Source organism: Hyla sarda, chromosome 5 (genome assembly GCF_029499605.1).
Source record: "Hyla sarda isolate aHylSar1 chromosome 5, aHylSar1.hap1, whole genome shotgun sequence".
Classification (NCBI taxonomy): domain Eukaryota; kingdom Metazoa; phylum Chordata; class Amphibia; order Anura; family Hylidae; genus Hyla; species Hyla sarda.
This window is the reverse complement of record NC_079193.1, coordinates 280909195-280928130: the sequence shown is the minus strand read 5'-3', so window position 1 is coordinate 280928130 and position 18936 is coordinate 280909195. Positions and strand designations below refer to the sequence as shown.

The window sequence follows — 18936 nt, the reverse complement described above, 5'->3', positions numbered from 1 at the left end:
GTTAAAACCAATTAAAGGGGTTATCCAGGAAAAAACTTTTTTTTATATATCAACTGGCTCCAGAAAGTTAAACAGATTTGTAAATGACTTTTATTAAAAAATCTTAATCCTTTCAGTACTTATGAGCTTCTGAAGTTAAGGTTGTTCTTTCTGTCTAAGAGCTCTATGATGACACGTGTCTTGGGAACCGCCCAGTTTAGAAGCAAATCCCCATAGCAAACCTCTTCTAAACTGGGCGGTTCCCGAGACACATGTCATCAGAGAGCACAGAAAAGAATAACCTTAACTTCAGAAGCTCATAAGTACTGAAATGATTAAGATTTTTTTAATAGAAGTAATTTACAAATCTGTTTAACTTTCTGGAGCCAGTTGATATATATATAAAAAAAAAGTTTTTTCCTGGATAACCCCTTAAAGAAAAACAGAGATAATGTCTGCAGTGGACAAGAACTACAAGCGGTGCCCCAGAAATAGCATAGTTTAATGATATATATAGGAAATTGTGCGTCAGTGAGCGAAACATCGGGCTATATTTGTGCACATTTGTGATAGGATGTTCTTGCACCTTATCTGATCTTAATCTTGTTAAGCACTTTGCTTTTAGTTTTTATATCACCAGTATTATGGGTTCTTATGACCCGTGTGGGGATCATAACATGATTTCCTATATAATATGAGGGGCATTTACTAAGGGGTTTAGTCATTTTTTTCTGACTATTTTTGGCGCAAAATTGTCGCAATTGCGCCTACCCTATAAATTGTGCGACTTTCCCTAGCAAGAGCTAGAAAGTCAAATTTTTTCCCCCGCTTAATTTACACAAGTTTTCAGTTTTTACTTGCAGTGGTCAGGAATTTATTAACTGAGACAGTCGCAGTTGCGCAATAAACTGTCGCAACGGCCGTAAAAATTGACTAAATTTACTCCAGCTCCAACATGGAGCAGGAAAAGCTACTGCCGCCCGGGCTCCGACATACTTTCTCCCCGCTACCCTCACTGCGCTACCGGGACACTACAGTGATTTACATCCCACCCCTCTCACCTGCCAGCGCCACACAACTTCCATCTGTCTGCTGTTGCAAGACTACAAGTCCCAGCATGCCCTTACAGAGAGGACACGCTGGGAGTTGTAGTCTTGTAGCAGCGGGAGCTGAGCGGCGTGGGCGGGAGACAAGGGGGGGGGGGGGGGGTAGCGGGGAGGCCGTATGAGGAGCCCGGGCGGGAGACAAGGGGGGGGGGGGGGGTAGCGGGGAGGCCGTATGAGGAGCCCGGGCGGCTGCACTGTAATCTCAGCCCGGGCTCCTGCCCTGAGAGCCAAAGGCTTTGGCTGTCAGGGCATGCTGGGTGTTGTAGTTTTGCAACAGCTAGAGGGCCACAGTTTGCAGACCACTGGTGTGTGGTCTGTAAACTGTAGTCCTCCAGCTGTTGCAAAACTAAACAGCTGAAGGGGACCGGCAAAAACGTTCACTTACCCTTCCGAGGCTCCAGCGACGATCGCTGACGGAGATCGTCGCGCGGCAGTGTCGTGCAGCGATGGATCCTACGGAAGCCGGTAAGTTGCCCAAGCTTCCCAACCAGGGTGCCTCCAAATGTTGCAAGACTACAACTCCCAGCATGCCTGGACACCCTTTGGCTGTCCAGGCATGCTGGGAGTTGTAGTTTTGCAACAGCTGGAGGCACTCTTGTTGGGAAACACTGGCCTAAAACAGTGTTTCCCAACCAGGGTGCCTCCAGATGTTGCAAGACTACAACTCCCAGCATTCCTGGACAGCCAGTGGCGAGGCTCCAGCGACGATCGCTGTCGGAGATCGTCGCGGGGCAGTGTCGTGCAGCGCTGGATCCTACGGAAGCCGGTAAGTTGCCCAAGCTTCCCAACCAGGGTGCCTCCAGATGTTGCAAGACTACAACTCCCAGCATGCCTGGACAGCCAAAGGCTGTCTAGGCATGCTGGGAGTTGTAGTCTTGCAACATCTGGAGGCACCCTGGTTGGGAAACACTGTTTTAGGCCAGTGTTTCCCAACCAGGTTGCCTCCAGATGTTGCAAGACTACAACTCCCAGCATGCCTAGACAGCCTTTGACTGTCCAGGCATGCTGGGACTTGTAGTTTTGCAACATCTGGAGGCACCCTGGTTGGGAAACACTGGCCTAAAACAGTGTTTCCCAACCAGGGTGCCTCCAGATGTTGCAAGACTACAACTCCCAGCATGCCTAGACAGCCTTTGGCTGTCCAGGCATGTTGGGACTTGTAGTTTTGCAACATCTGGAGGCACCCTGGTTGGGAAACACTGGCCTAAAACAGTGTTTCCCAACCAGGGTGCCTCCAGATGTTGCAAAACTACAAGTCCCAGGTTGGGAAACACTGTGCCCGGCCTCCGCTCCACCTTACTGTAAGGGCATGCTGGGAGTTGTAGTCCTGCAGCTGGGGCAGGGGACAAGCTTGTCACTTGCCCACACATCTCCTGCACCACACAACTACAACTCCCAGCATGTCCTTACTGTAAGGGCATGCTGGCAGTTGTAGTCGTGCGGGGCGGGAGATGTGTGAGCAGGTGATAATAAATGTACTAACCTATTTTTTTTTTCTTCTCATTTCAGATCCGTGTATCCTGTGGACTCCTTCGGATTCGGTGGACTACTTTGATGACCAGCGTTTTTCTTTGTTTGATTTTAATAAAATGGTTAACGAGGGCTTGTGGGGGAGTGTTTTTTGTAATAAAATTTTTTTTAAAACCTGTTGTGTTTTTTCCTTACTTTACTAGACAGGCTTAGTAGTGGAAGCTGTCTTATAGACGGAGTCCATTACTAACCTGGGCTTAGCGTTAGCCACAAAAACAGCTAGCGCTAACCCCCTATTATTACCCCGGTACCCAACGCCACAGGGGTGCCGGGAAGAGCCGGTACCAACAGGCCTGGAGCGTCAAAAATGGCGCTCCTGGGCCTAGGCGGTAACAGGCTGGCGTTATTTAGGCTGGGGAGGGCCAGTAACAATGGTCCTCGCCCACCCTGGGAACGTCAGGCTGTTACTGTTTGGTTGGTATTTGGCTGAGAATGAAAATAGGGGGGACCCTATGCGTTTTTTTTTTAAATAAATAATTAAATATATTTAAAAAATGCATAGGGTCCCCCTATTTTTATTCTCAGCCAAATACCAACCAAACAGTAACAGCCTGACGTTACCAGGGTGGGCGAGGACCATTGTTACTGGCCCTCCCCAACCTAAATAACGCCAGCCTGTTATCGCCTAGGCCCAGGAGCGCCATTTTTGACGCTCCGGGCCTGTTGGTACCGGCTCTTCCCGGCACCCCTGTGGTGTTGGGTACCGGAGTAATAATTGGGGGTTAGCGCTAGCTGTTTTTGTGGCTAACGCTAAGCCCGGCTTAGTAATGGACTCCGTCTATAAGACAGCTTCCACTACTAAGCCTGTCTAGTAAAGTAAAATAAAAAAAACACAACAGGTTTAAAAAAAAAATTATTACAAAAAAACACTCCCCCACAAGCCCTCGTTAACCATTTTATTAACATCAAGCAAAAGAAAAACGCTGGTCGTCGAAGTAGTCCACCGAATCTGAAGGAGTCCACAGGATACACAGATCTGTAGAAGAAGTAACCAAAAAAAAAAAAAAGTGTAAGTACATTTAGGGAGAAAAAAACTGTGTTAAAATTTTTTTTATAAACACACACACACACACACACACACACTAAACGCCGTTTACCACTTCTGAGCCATGACTACAATTTACAGTGATCCCTCAACTTACAATGGCCTCAACATACAATAGTTTCAACATACATTGGTCTTTTCTGGACCATCGTAAGTTGAAACCAGACTCAACATACAATGTACAGACAGTCCAGATCTGTCAAATGTGTCAATGGCTGGAAGAACCAGCCAATCAAAATGGGCATTCACTGGTAAAACCCCTGTATTACTGAAGCGTATGCACTGACTGGTGTCTGGTAGCGCCCCCACAGTACAGGGAGGTATTACATGTTCTGTACTCTTTACCAGTATCAGGGTTAGCTGCTCTTTTGGACACCAGGTGAGGGCGACTCCATTACTTGTTTGGGACATTGCCTGTACTGTACAGGACCCCTGAAGACGCTCCTGTCCTCTACATAGACCAGTGTTTGCCAAGCAGGGTGGCCCCATCTTTTGCAAAACTACAACTCCCAGCATGCCCGGACAGCCTTTGGCTGTCCAGGCATGCTGGGAGTTATAGTTTTGCAACAGCTGGAGGCTCCCTGCTTGGGAAACACTGACCTAGACAGTGATTTACAGTTCCCAGCAGATCTTTATTACTTTTATATGTAAGGATTTGCTTTATCTATATTAGTTATCTACTTATTTTTCTTTGTCACTTTTTCCTATTTCTGATGACATTTTGGTGCCTTTAGAACCAATTACCACGTTTTCATAGAGTTATGGTCTCAACATACAATGGTTTCACCTTACAATGGTTGTCCTGGAACCAATTAATATTGTAACTTGAGGGACCACTGTAGTTATTGAATTATTTAGATGTGGTGAAAAAGCTAAAAAAAAACTCAAAAACAAAAGATCCAGAAGGAAACCTAGCAGCCAAACCTATTCAGACAGCAGGAAAAAGGAACAGACGATTTTTTCTACTACATGAAGTAAATTTCCCACTTTTGCCTATGTGTGCCAAATTTATTAATGCTGTGCAACAATTTAGTAAATTTGTCGCACATAGTCAAAAATGAAGTAGAAAAAAACAGGGTAAAAACCAGACTACATAGTAAAAGATTAGTAAATGCCCCTCTATGTGATTTCTGAGGCAGAGCTTGCAGTTCTTGTCCACTGCAGACATTATCTCTGTTTTTCTTTAATTGGTTTTAACATGTTTTCCAGTTTTTATGCTGTTTTTGTAATAAAAGTACTTTTGATCCGCTAACGCATGTGTTTTTTCTGCTAATTTAAATATACTACAATGCCAAAGTAAAATATGCTACTCACGCATTTCTGCAAACAATTGCCTTCTGTCGGCCATGTTATCCCCCCTTTTCCCACAGTCTTCAATCATTCTGTAAAAGAAAAATATCAAGAGGAGACATAAGGATATGAAACATTATATTTATTGTGTGATATTAAACTTCTAAAGATTCATTTGTTTTACAGCAAGATTCTACAAATATACATAACAAAAGGTCTCTGCAGAACAGATTTCTAAATTTATTAGGCTACTAAAAAGATTTATCAATTCAGCGTATGTCAGAATAGCAACATACTCCAGGTGTACGTAATTAGGTAAAGGCAATAATGACGACAAATTAAGCGATTATCTAAAACATTATTTGTTAGCATCACAATTTGAGAAGGTTGCTGTTACAGCACATTCAGAATTATTCTATATACATTACATTTTATGTGACTTCATTGTTAAACTACACATTGAAAATATCATAGTCAAAGGGGCTCAGGAAGCTGGGATCTTATGATGTTTGGGAGGGCTCTCACATGGGAAGGAGCTGCAGAACTACCACCGAGGTAACATGGTGCATATGACAACATTACTAGTCAGAGTAATAAACACATTGGTAATAAGTTTAAAGTGTACCTGTCATTAGCAAAAACTTTTTATATATTGTAGAAAATTATATATATGATATACATTAGTTAAAAAAAAATGTCTATGTGTCTCTGTGAGGAGACCAAATACCGGAAGAGGACAAGCAGGGCTCCGTACACTGAGGACAAGCAGGGCTCTGTGCACTGAGGACAAGCAGGGCTCTGTGCACTGAGGACAAGCAGGGCTCTGTGTACTGAGGACAAGCAGGGCTCCATGCACTGAGGACAAGCAGGGCTCTGTACACTGAGGACAAGCAGGGCTCTGTACACTGAGGACAAGCAGGGCTCTGTACACTGAGGACAAGCAGGGCTCTGTACACTGAGGACAAGCAGGGCTCTGTACACTGAGGACAAGCAGGGCTCCGTACACTGAGGACAAGCAGGGCTCTGTACACTGAGGACAAGCAGGGCTCTGTACACCGAGGACAAGCAGGGCTCTGTACACCGAGGACAAGCAGGGCTGTGTACACCGAGGACAAGCAGGGCTCTGTACACTGAGGACAAGCAGGGCTCTGTACACTGAGGACAAGCAGGGCTCTGTGCACTGAGGACAAGCAGGGCTCTGTGCACTGAGGACAAACAGGGCTCTGTACACTGAGGACAAGCAGGGCTCTGTACACTGAGGACAAGCAGGGCTCTGTGCACTGAGGACAAGAAGAGCTCTGTGCACTGAGGACAAGCAGGGCTCTGTGCACCGAGACTCTATGGCATGCTCCTGGCTCACACATCAGGATGACTGACAAGCCAGGAGCCTGCACAGAGCCCTGCTTGTGCAACCCTCACTTCCTGTATTTGGTCTCTTCACAGAGGCACATGGGCAATAGCTGCAGGGACAAGACAACATTTTTTCACCCAAAAATATACACAGTTTTTAACAAATGTATATTACAAATATACATATAATGTTATTAACTACATTATATAAAAGGCTTTGCTAATGACAGGTACACTTTAAGTATGTTATGGGCAGCTACCGCAGCCTTCCATGCAAGATTCCTACAAACAACAGCAACTATCTGAGCTTTCTATCAAAAAAATATTTATCTGTACGTAAACTGGAATTTACAGATTTGTGGATGTGTGCTTTACAAATATAGCAAGCATAATAGAACATGTTTCTGGACAAAAATTCAAGTTCTTAGTATAGTTTAGTATGTACAATAAAACCTCTCCAGAATATAACCCCTTATCCAGTCCAGAATTTATGTGACAGATCTGCATTATACATAGTGCCAATTTTCTTTAAAAACATTACCCCCATGGAAGACCACTTTTCAATGCAAAGTTGGGAGGTCTTCTCATAGAAGTTTCAGTATAGTATGACCAAGTATCCTCTCGTTTTCACCATGAATCTGATAACATCTCATTTAAAAGTGGACTGCTTCAAAAGACAACAGTGACATATCCTCACATTGACCTATCTTTAAAATATATTTTAATGTTTTATTTTAATATCACTGTGGTCTTTCACCATGGACTTTACTGAGGATAAACACTGCATTATAAATTGAATGTATATACCTGGAATGCACAAAATACTTCCCAGAAAAAATTTATTTCCAAAAATATGTACCTGATAGGGGAGGTCCCAACTCTGAAACTCTCACTTATATGGAGGACAAGGGTCCACTGATCCTTATTTTACCAGGTAAGACAGGTGCTAATTCCAGGTGGAGAGGAGGCTACATTTAAAGGGGTATTCCAGGAAAAAAACTTTTTTTTTGTATATAAACTGGCACCAGAAATGTAAACAGATTTGTAAATTACTTCTATTAAAAAAATATTAATCCTACCACTAATTATCAGCTGCTGAAGGTGACTTGTTCTTTTCTGTCTGGCCATAGTGCTCTCTGCTGACATCTTTGCTTGTCCCGGGAACTGCACAGAGTAGAAGAGGTTTGCTATGGGGATTTGCTTCTACTTTGGACAGTTCCCAAGACACGTGTCATCAGAGAGCACTTAGAGAGAAAAGAACAACCTTAACTTCAGCAGCTAAAAAGTACTGAAAGGATTAAAACATTTTAATAGAAGTAATTTACAAATCTGTTTAACTTTCTGGAGCCAGTTGGTATATACATATAACATTTTTTTTCCTGGATAACCCCTTTAAGTCTATAAGAAACACTTGTATGGGAATTTTTTTCCCCTGTTTAGCATCATAATAAGAAAAAATAAAAAAGCTATTTTTACACAGATACGTGCAGATATTAAACATTGATTATCATCATGTATTTAGTACAGAATAAATATTTTCTAAACACAGTTGTTAGACATACATGTCTTGAGCAAATATAGAAAGAGTGTTTAAATAAAGTAGGAACCTAACTTAGAATACTTAGTCTCCACAGCACGTTTCACTTGGCCTTATTAAATGTCTATTCCAGGGGAAAACATTTATCACCAATCCACTGCATTACATTTTATGGGAGTTACAGAAAAAGATGATCAGTCTTACTAGCAAATGGTAAAATTCCCAGAAATTGGACCCTCAGAGATTCAACATTTATCAACAACGTACTGAATAAGCAATAAATGTGGTCACTGGAATAACAAGGTTTTTTGTTTGTTTGTTTGTTTTTTATCACTCAAGTTGTATTTTCCCTCTTTAATAATTTCTTAGCAGTTGCTACATAGGTAGAAGATACAATTGTGCTAAACGCAACATATTTCTGATAAGAATTCTGAACGGGTTACAGTATCATACAGTATTTATCAGCATACATGGCAACATCGTAGTTAATCAAAACAACATAACATACAAAAGATACAACACAAAAAGGTCCATATACCTGACAACAAAATGGTCCTGGTCACTCTAAATTCCGCATGCATTGCTGTTTTAGAAGACGACATAGTAATCTCTGAATAGAGAAAGCTCAGAACTCGGCATGTTTAACATGATTATAAGTTTTCTTTTTAAATATGGAAGAAATTCTTAAAGGAATCATGTTTCATGCATTCTGATTTGCTGCAGAAGCTTACAGCTAATCCCAGCATTTGGCAACTATGCACTTATTAATATTATTCCAAGTTCATACAGCTAGCACACCAGTCTAAGCCCACAGAAAAATTTGTAATTTTTTTTTAAGAGCCTGCCAGTGCCAACCTTAATTAAACTTTCCCCGTAGAAGTAAATTTGTCTTCTTTATCAAAGCCTATGTCAAAACTGCATGGACCACCCAAGACGACCACGCGTATACAAATGACACAATCTTTTTCATCTAAGATTTATAAAGTCAAATATTGAACAAGCCAATTGGAAAAGAAGATTCACTTTTAATTATTATGTTATAATGTTGTCACATTTTATCCTGTGCAGACAGATATACGTGACCACTTTCTGCACATTAGTTCCTTGGTTTAGTTTCTTAATTTGCAAATCCCTTATTTACCCATGTTAGCCATCAGAAGAATTGACACTTTAGTACTGTTCTATTCTGCAGACAGATCACGGAGAGAAACTGCAGGGAATATGAACAAACCACAACCCAGTATGTTATCAGGTCGCTTCTGCAGCTAAAGTAACACACTCAAATAGCAACAGTATTTTCAGACAAATTTTAGTACATTTTGAATATTAATAGGCACCACACTTTTAATAAATCAATAGTATAACTAAATGTATGAACATTGTGATATATTTTTAAAGTAAAACATCTCTTTCACTTCTAAAGAACCACCTCTGCTCCCTCTGCACTGATCATGATTGGAGGGAAGACAGGGTAAGGTATTCGAGTGACCGAGAAAGACACAAAGACATGGCTGCAGCTTGTAGTAAGTATTCTAGTTCACACTAGTGCTGGGTTCTCAGCAACACTGTTCCTTACTGATACATATTGGGGGGTATTTATTAGGGATCGACCGATTATCGGTATGGCCGATATTATCGGCCGATAATCACGATTTTGGGCATTATAGGTATCGGCAATTACCTTGCCGATAATGCCCCGCCCCCGCACCGCCCCCACCGTGACCGCGCCCCCCCCCCGACCCCCGAGCCCCTCCGAGTCAATAAAAAAAATTAAACTTACCCGTAATGAGGGTGGTCCGGGCCATCCATCCTTCCTTCCTGTAGTGTCCGGCGGCATTCCGGGTGGAGGGTGAACCGTTCCGGTTTGTCCTTCTCCGGGGGTCCTCTTCTCCACTCCGGGCAGGTCCCGGCCTAGTACGCTGCATAGACGCCACTACGCCGTGACGTCAGGTGCGTCGCTGCGCAGCGGCATCTATGCAGCGTTACTAGGCCGGAGCCTGCCCGGAGTGGAGAAGAGGACCCTCGGAGAAGAAGGACAGCCCGGACAGGTTCACCCTCCACCCGGAATGCCGCCGGAAACTACAGGAAGGATGGATGGCCCGGACCACCCTCCCCGGTCGGTCCCTGCAGCAACTGGGTAGGTGAGTCCGGGTTCTGGGATGGACAGGGGTCTGTATAATATACTATACCTACAGTAGGCCCTCCAGCTGTTGAGGCCCTTCAGCTGTTGCAAAACTACAACTCCCAGCATGCCCGGACAGCCAACGGCTGTCCGGGCATGCTGGGAGTAGTAGTTTTGCAACAGCTGGAGGCACCCCTAGGCGCGGTGCGGCGGGAGGAGCGGTGGCGGTGATAGGTCTCAGGACCCCCGGACAGGCAGGGGGAGAGAAGCGGGTGGCGGCGGCCTATGGCACCACAAAAGCCACTGCAGTGCATTGATTTAAAGCGCCCGCTTTAAATCAATGATCTGCAGCGGTGTCGCAGGGGGATAAATAGGCGATAACTTATACCGGAATATCGGTATAAGTTATCGGCTATCGGCCCTAACCTCCACCGATTATCGGTATCAGCCCTAAAAAACGATATCGGTCGATCCCTAGTATTTATCAAAGGATTTATGTGTTTTTTTTCACGTAACTTTGGCGCAATGCTTTGGCGCAGTGTCTTTTTGCGCCAAAGTTTGGCGCATTCTCTCCACTGTCATTTTTACAACTTTCTTAAAATCACACGGTCCTGTGTGTGATTTTAACTTTAGTCAGCAATTCATCATTTGCCCCAATCGATCTTTGGCACAATTTTGGCGTTTTTTTGGCGCAAAACCCCGCCAAGAAATTTTGCACATATAAAACACACTTAGCAATGTCAGAAAATGTAAAGGCGTCAAAATACATTAAAACATTTTTTTGTGAAAGCAGTGACGCCTCCAGTGCTGCTCAATACTATCCTGCGACATAGTTGTCTCTGAGGGACCTTCACCCTCCATTGAGCCAGCATTGGACATGGCCGCACAGGTTCAGGAAAGATAAGCACTAAAGCAGTGGTCCCCAACCTGCGGACCTCCAGATGTTGCAAAACTACAACTCCCAGCATGCCCGGACAGCCAACGGCTGTCCGGGCATGCTGTGAATTCTAGTTTTGCAACATCTGGAGGTCCACAGGTTGAAGACCACTGCACTAAAGTAACACAAAAAAAAAAAAAACTTCCCAAGTCGAAAATAAAATCCATTTCACATGGTGGCTATAAACCCCACAAAAGAAAATAACTCATGTCGCTTGCTGATATACTGCAGGAGGGACTCCGAAATTGCTGCTCTACAGGGTAAAATACGCGTCCTCTGTGGGGGTAAGTTCTGTGTAAAAGGCGCTGTGAACAGCCGATTTCAACATTTGAGCCAAAATTACTAACATCTTGCACCAAATGATAAATTTGGTGAATGTCCACGAAAACCAAAGTGAAAAAAAAAAGGGTAAAAAGAAACTGTCAACAGGCAAAATTGATAAATACCCCCCAATGTCCACCACAATGCAGGAACCAAAAGAAGCTAAGTGTATGATATAGGAAACCTTGAATGCTTGACTTTAGGGCTATGTGCACGTTACTCCTTTTGGGACGTATTTTAATGCTCAATAAGAATCTATTTTTTCTCTTTTGTAAACATTTTTTGAGCCATAAGAGAAAGGTTTTTTTGGGATGTACTTGAATCTGTTTTTTGGGCTTTAGCAAAAGCTATAGCCCTAAAAAAAAGACTACCGTATATACTCGAGTATAAGCCGAGTTTTTCAGCACGATTTTTCGTGCTGAAAACACCCCCCCTCGGCTTATACTCGAGTGAACTCTCCGCCCTCAGTAGTCTTCAACCTGCAGACCTCCAGAGGTTTCAAAACTACAACTCCCAGCAAGCCCGGGCAGCCATCGTCTGTCCGGGCTTGCTGGGAGTTGTAGTTTTGAAACCTCTGGAGGTCCGCAGGTTGAAGAGCACTGCGACCTTCGACATCATCCAGCCCCCTATCACCCCATTTAGTTCTGTACTCACCTCCGCTCGGCACTGGTCCGGTGCTGCAGGACTGTCCGGTGAGGAGGTCGTCCGGTGGGATAGTGGTTCCGGGCTGCTATCTTCAGCGGAGAGGCCTCTTCTCCGTGCTTCGGGCCCGGCCCCGGAATAGTCACGTTGCCTTGACGATGACGCAGAGGTACGTTCATTACCAACGTCCCTCTGCGTCATCGTCAAGGCAACACCTCTATTCCGGGCCCGAAGTGTGGAGAAGAGGCCCCCCCCCCCCCCCCCCGGTGAAGATGGCAGCCCGGAACCACTATCCCACCGGACGACCTCCCCACCGGACAGTCCTGCAGCACCGGACCAGCGCCGAGCGGAGGTGAGTACAGAACTAAAGGGGGTGAGAGGGGGCTGGATGATGTCGAAGGCCGCAGTGGTCTTCAACCTGCGGACCTCCAGAGGTTTCAAAACTACAACTCTCAGCAAGCCCGGACAGCCGAGGGCTTACTGGAAGTTTTAGTTTTGAAACATCTGGAGGTCCGCAGGTTGAAGACCACTGTATCAGACATTGACAAGCGGTGATGATGATGACATGTGGTGATGATGACATGGGGATGATGAGGGGGGGGGGGGGATTATGACAAAGGGATGATGAAGGGGGGGTGTGTGGGATGATGACAGGGGGATGATGAAGGGGGGGGGTGTGGGATGATGACAGGGGGATGATGAAGAGGGGGTGGGATGATGACAAGAGGATGATGACAAGGGGATGATGAAGGGGGGTGGGGATGATGACAAGGGGATGATGACAAGGGGATGATGAAGGGGGGTGGGGATGATGACAAGGGGATGATGAAGGGGGTGGGGATGATGACAAGGGGATGATGAAGGGGGGTGTGGGATGATGACAGGAGGTGATGATGAGGGGGGATGATGACAGGCAGTGATGATGAAAGGGGGATGAGGACAGGGTGATGATGACAGGGTGATGATGAAGAGAGTGTTAATGACGGGGGTCTGGATGATGACAGGGGGGATGATGTATTTCCCACCCTAGGCTTATACTCGAGTCAATAACTTTTCCTGGGATTTTGGGGTGAAATTAGGGGCCTCGGCTTATAATCGGGTCGGCTTATACTCGAGTATATACGGTAGTTTTGTGCCATTTACCATATAAGTGGCCTGTTTATTCTGTATACTCCTATTGCATGTCTGGAAGTACTCCATCCCCAAAGGAGTTATCTAGGTATAGGAAAACTGAGAACATTTCTTTTGAAATCTGCACCATACATGTTCTTGGGTTGTGTGTGGTATTGCAACTTGGCTTCATTAACTTCAATGGAATGGAGCTTCAATACCACACATAACCTTAGGACAGACGTGGTGCTGTCGCACAAGCACTACTCCTAAAATACAAAGACATTAGCATGACCAGCATGTTTAAAGGGGTATTCCAGGCAAAACCTTTTTTTATATTTATCAACTGGCTCTGGAAAGTTAAACAGATTTGTAAATTACTTCTATTAAAAAATCTTAATCCTTCCAATAGTTATTAGCTTCTGAAGTTTTCTATCTAACTGCTCAATGATGATGTCACGTCCCGGGAGCTGTGCATGATGGGAGAATATCCCCATAGGAACTGCACAGCTCCCGGAACGTGAGTCATCAGAGAGCAGTTAGACAGAAAACAACAACTCAACTTCAGAAGCTAATAACTATTGGAAGGATTAAGATTTTTTAATAGAAGTAATTTACAAATCTGTTTAACTTTCCGGAGCCAGTTGATGTATAAAAAAAAGTTTTGGCCTGGAATACCCCTTTAATGGCTGTAGACATTACTGCATAGCATCAAAATGTATGTGCATTATTACCCTATGAAGTCACCAACACATTAGATAGAAGAGGTAAAGGGGAGGGGGTAGCAATATCTGTACAGCGTCTCTGAATGTACTATGGATTTCATCAGAAATTTACATAAACACCAGCTTTTTATAATCTCCTTGCTGTGTTTAGTGTCCGCTAGCACAGAAGGCTATCTTACTTATCTTTGGCAAGTTATTCCAGACAGCATTTCCACTAAACAAATAATGTCAACTAAAATAACATTTTCACGGGTACTGCTGTAAAAAATGCTGACTTACAACTCACAAGAAGGGCCCCCAAATAGCTATGAATAATACTTCTCTTATCCTCACTGTGCACGAAACAAGGGGAAATGCTTAATTTATAGGAATCAAAAATGCTTTTATGAATTATTTAAGCCTTTTGCAAGTCAATGTGATTTCCATATTTTTTCGGAGATCCATGCACATGTTGTGCTCCTCCACAAGTCAATGCAGCACTGAAGTATAATGCAATCAGAGACAAGGTAGGTGTACAATGTCAATGGTTACTAGAATTAGGATTGGTGTAAGGAGGATGGTGATACCGAGGACACGCTACTCAACCATCATAAAGTAGTAACTACCTCAATGATCAATGACAAGAAGTCACACTGTCACAAAATACCTACATAATTCCTGAATAGGCAGGGGTGGGGTCAGCCAGATCCCAAGAAACAGTTGTTCATAAAACAGCTAATTGGCAGAATCGTGGCAGAGCAGTATGCTGACCAAGTCTATCAATTGCCATCCTTCTGATACAGATACAACCGATTCTGTCAATGGGGCATGGAAGCCTTAAAGGAGTACTCCGCCCCTAGACATCTCCTTTGGATAGTGGATAAGATGTCTAGGGGTAGACTACCCCTTTAAAGGCATACACTGGTGGAAAAAAAATTTTCAAATCAACTGGTGCCAGAAAGTTAAACAGATTTGTAAATTACTGCTATTAAAAAATCGTAATCCTTCCAGTACTTATCAGCTGCTGTATACTCCACAGGAAGTTGATTTGTTCTTTTCTGTCTGACCACAGTGCTCTCTGCTGTTCATGTCAGGAACTGTCAGGAGCAGGATAGGTTTGCAATGGGGATTTGCTTCTACTCTGCACAGTTCCTGACACAGACAGAGGTGGCAGCAGAGAGCACTGTGGTCAGACTAAAAAGAACAACTCAACATCCTCTGAAGCATACAGCAGCTGATAAGTACTGGAAGGGTTAAGATTTTAGATAATTTACAAATCTGTTTAACTTTCTGGCTACAGTTGATTTAAAAAAAATAGTTTTCCACTGGAGTACCCCTTTAATTCCTGCCTTACCACTTAGCACCTTCCATGTAATGCAAGTGGTGTGACTATGTCAATGGGCTACACACATGGCTCCGAGGAAGCAATATTTTAGAAGGGGATCATGTGCTGGATCCTAATCTGTCGTGTCTCGGTTTAGTAACATCTCTCTCCATGGTTCTTCGCTGCACTATAAAAAAAAAAATGTCCAAATGGCAGATGAGCTGCTTGAAGTTTTAATAATTACAAACAGTGCATTTTGTGTTTGCAGTTTCTACATAAATTATACAAAGTTTAGGTTTAGTTTGGTTTAAAGACAACGTATAGTCATAGGGATTTTCAGGCTACAAAAGCTTTTACCAACTCTTTATGCAGCAACCTATAGAATAAAACTGATTAAAAGTAGATGATATGTTATATTCACACACACACACACATATATAATAAAGAAACACAATTTACACAGTGTACTCAAATTACATAGAAAAGAAATAAAATATTACCTGGTACATCTACTCTGCACTTATAGTATGTCCTTTTTATTTTTATCATAGGATAGCTATAGGTGTATTTCAAGGATGCTTAAACTTACTTAAAGGGGTTTTCCCACCTGGCTGTTTGAGCTCTGTCTTGCACCCTTTCTGGTTTGGGAAGGGCGGGATATGTAAATTAGAATAGCCAATCAGGCCGGCATCTCTCTGAGGACGTCACTGCTGGCCTTTACTGCTATCCCTTACTCCTGTACCACACATACTTTCTGTTATTTCCCCACCCCCACAGTATCATGTCTAAGCGCCGTGCACTCACTCATGTTTGTAAGGTGGCAAGGCAAGGGGGCCAGTGAGGTCTGGCCGGTCACCCACCCAACCCTCTCCTGCTATGCAAAGAAGTGGTCTGTAACCTAGACAACCAGCAAGATAGGGGAACGTCCAGAACAGGGAAAGGAGACAAGTTAGAAAATGACAGGTATTTGCAAAAGTGTATAACTTTCCATAAACTACAACTTAGAATGGAATTTTGCAGATGGGAAGACCCTTTTAATGCAGAAAGAGATTAATGCAGTTTTTTGTCCTGATTTTGCAGTGACCACTGCAAAACTGCAGTATTTTTCCTGATCTTACAAAGTATTAAAGGGTACCTCTCATCAAACAAACTTTTGATATATTTTAGATTAACGAATGTTGAATAACTTTCCAATAGCATGTTAATGAAAAATATTCTTCTTTCTATTGTATTTTTCCCGATCAGTCCTGTCAGCAAGCATTTCTGACTCATGCTGGAGTCCTAAACACTCAGAGCTGCCAACCTGCTTTGTTCACAGCCAAACAGGCTGTGAACAAAGCAGGCTGGCAGCTCTGAGTGTTCTCCTTTGTGAACAAAGCAGACTGGCAGCTCGTAGTGTTTAGGACTCCAGCATGAGTCTGAAATGCTTGCTGCCAGGACTGGTAGGGAGACCCCTAGTGGTCATTTCTTCAAAGTGGAAAATTAAATAGAAAGAAGCATATTTTTTAATAACATGCAATTGTAAAGTTATTCTGCATACATTAATCTATAATATATCAAAAGTTTTTTTGATGAGAGGTACCCTTTAAACATAATATAATAATACCTAGCCTTAGAACAATTATAAAATATTTAAATAAATCCAGTAAACCCCCTTAATCTCGCACACAATGTATTTTTTGGAGTTTTACATTACTAACAACATATTTGTGCCAATTAGATGTTTTTAACATGGATGAGATAGCCACATGAACCTTGTATATAGCCCTTGGCAGAATGACAAATAAACTTTTTTTTTTAGGCTGTGGAGAATTTGAGCAAAGAAATGAGCAATATGAATAACAAAATGAAGCAACTGTTCTCCTGTGACAAGTGTGTCATTTAACCCCATTACTGTCAACCACTCTACACGCTGCACTGATCCACCACACTGACTGTGACGTGAACATTCCCCAAATCAAAGTGGCAAACTGCTAATAGAAATTCATGGTTACTTAATAGCTGGTTTTTTAAATTATGTCTAGAAAACATTTACAAAATGCAGCAATCTGTAAGTATTCAGCATGGCAGGAGACTGCCCGGGGCACAGTAATTAATGAACATATTCTGATAGCAGCCATGAAATTACACGGGGTGAGTCACCATTTATTTGCTCATTCTCCCAACAGCTGAATAACATTGGCAATTATTGTTGACGAATTATTGTGTGTGTAACTGAGCAATAGTGGGCAGAGTGGCAGATGGATGGCATCTCAAATAATGTGGCCAAACTAATATTTTCCTAGCAGCTACACACCAGTGTGCTGATGAGCATTATGAGATCACATATATACACCCCATGGGGGAGATTTATCAAAACCTGTCTAGAGGAAAAGTTGCTGAGTTGCCCATAGCAACCAATCAGATCGCTTCTTTCATTTTTCAGAGGCCTTTTCAAAAATGAAAGAAGCGATCTGATTGGTTGCTATGGGCAACTCAGCAACTTTTCCTATGGACAGGTTTTGAAATATCTCCCCCCCATGTCTATACACATTACCTGCCAATACAGTGGTCCCTCAAGTTACAATATTAATTGGTTCTGGGACGACCATTGTAAGTTGAAACCATTGTATGTTGAGACCAGAACTCTATGGGAACCTGGTAATTGGTTCTAAAGGCACCAAAATGTCATCCAAACATAGGAAAAAAGTGAGAATGAAAGAAAAATAAGTAGATAACTAATATAGATAAAGCAAGTCCTTACATATAAAAGAAGGAAAGATTGGCTGGGAGCTGTAATCACTGTCTATGTAGAGGACAGGAGCTTCTTCAGGGTCCTGTACAGTACACACAATGTCCTAAAAAAGTAACATGGAGCCGCCCTCACCTGGTGTCCAAAGAAGCAGATAACCCTAAAGAGTAGTAAAGAACATTTAATACCTCCCTGTACTGTAGGGGGCACTACCAGACATCAGTCAGTGCATACGCTTCAGTAATACAGGGGTTTTTACCAGTGAATGCCCATTTTGATTGGTCGGTTCTTCCACCCATTGACAGGTTATGCAGATCTAAACTGTCCGTACATTGTATGTTGAGTCTGGTTTCAGCTTACGATGGTCCAGAAAAGACCATTGTATGTTGAAACTATTGTATGTTGAGGCCATTGTAAGAGATCACTGTATATCATTGATGCAAACATATTTGAGTATTTTTTCCATCATTCATCAAGTCAGGGTTAGGTTATAAAAAAAAATAAAAAATATCCAAATCTTTGATGATCCCCAGGAGCACCATCAAATCTATCATAACCAAATGGAAAGAACATGGCACAACAGAAAAACCTGCCAAGATAATGCCGCCCATCAAACTCACGGACCGGGCAAGGAGGGCATTAATCAGAGAGGCAGCGCAGAGACCTAAGGTAACCCTGGAGGAGCTGCAGAGTTCCACAGCAGAGACTGGAGTATCTGTACATAGGACGACAATAAGCCGTACGCTCCATAGAGTTAGGCTTTATGGCAGAGTGGTCAGAAGAAAGCCATTACTTTCAGCTAAATACAAAAAGGCACATTTTGAGTTTGCGAAAAGGCATGTGGGAGACTTCCAAAATGTATGGAGGAAGGTGCTGTGGTCTGATCACCCAAAGAATACAATTTTTCAGCAGCTAGGACTGGGAAACTTGTCAGAGTTGAGGGAAAGATGGATGGTGCTAAATAGAGGGATGTTCTTGAGCAAAACCTGTACCACTCTGTGCATGATTTGAGGCTAGGACGGGGGTTCATCTTCCAGCAGGACAATGACCCCAAACACACTGCTAAAGCAACACTTGAGTGGTTTAACCCCTTAACGACGAGCACCATAAATGTAAGGTGCTGCTTAGTGTCACTTCCTGCACAGCACCGTACATTTACGGCGCTGCATTTCTTGATCACAGAGTCTCCGGACCTGGTGATCGGAACA

At 43.1% G+C, this 18936-nt stretch overlaps 1 protein-coding gene across 18 annotated transcripts in view; it reads right to left on the bottom strand.

Annotated features, from left to right (window-relative positions):
- DTNA (dystrobrevin alpha) overlaps nucleotides 1-18936 on the bottom strand; it is a 444962-nt gene that overhangs the window by 137219 nt on the left and 288807 nt on the right. For all 18 annotated transcript variants that reach the window (XM_056521829.1, XM_056521817.1, XM_056521818.1 and 15 more), the window contains one exon: nucleotides 4975-5042. In XM_056521829.1, coding sequence (XP_056377804.1) covers nucleotides 4975-5042 — 68 coding nt within the window. The remainder of the gene's footprint in view (nucleotides 1-4974; nucleotides 5043-18936) is intronic.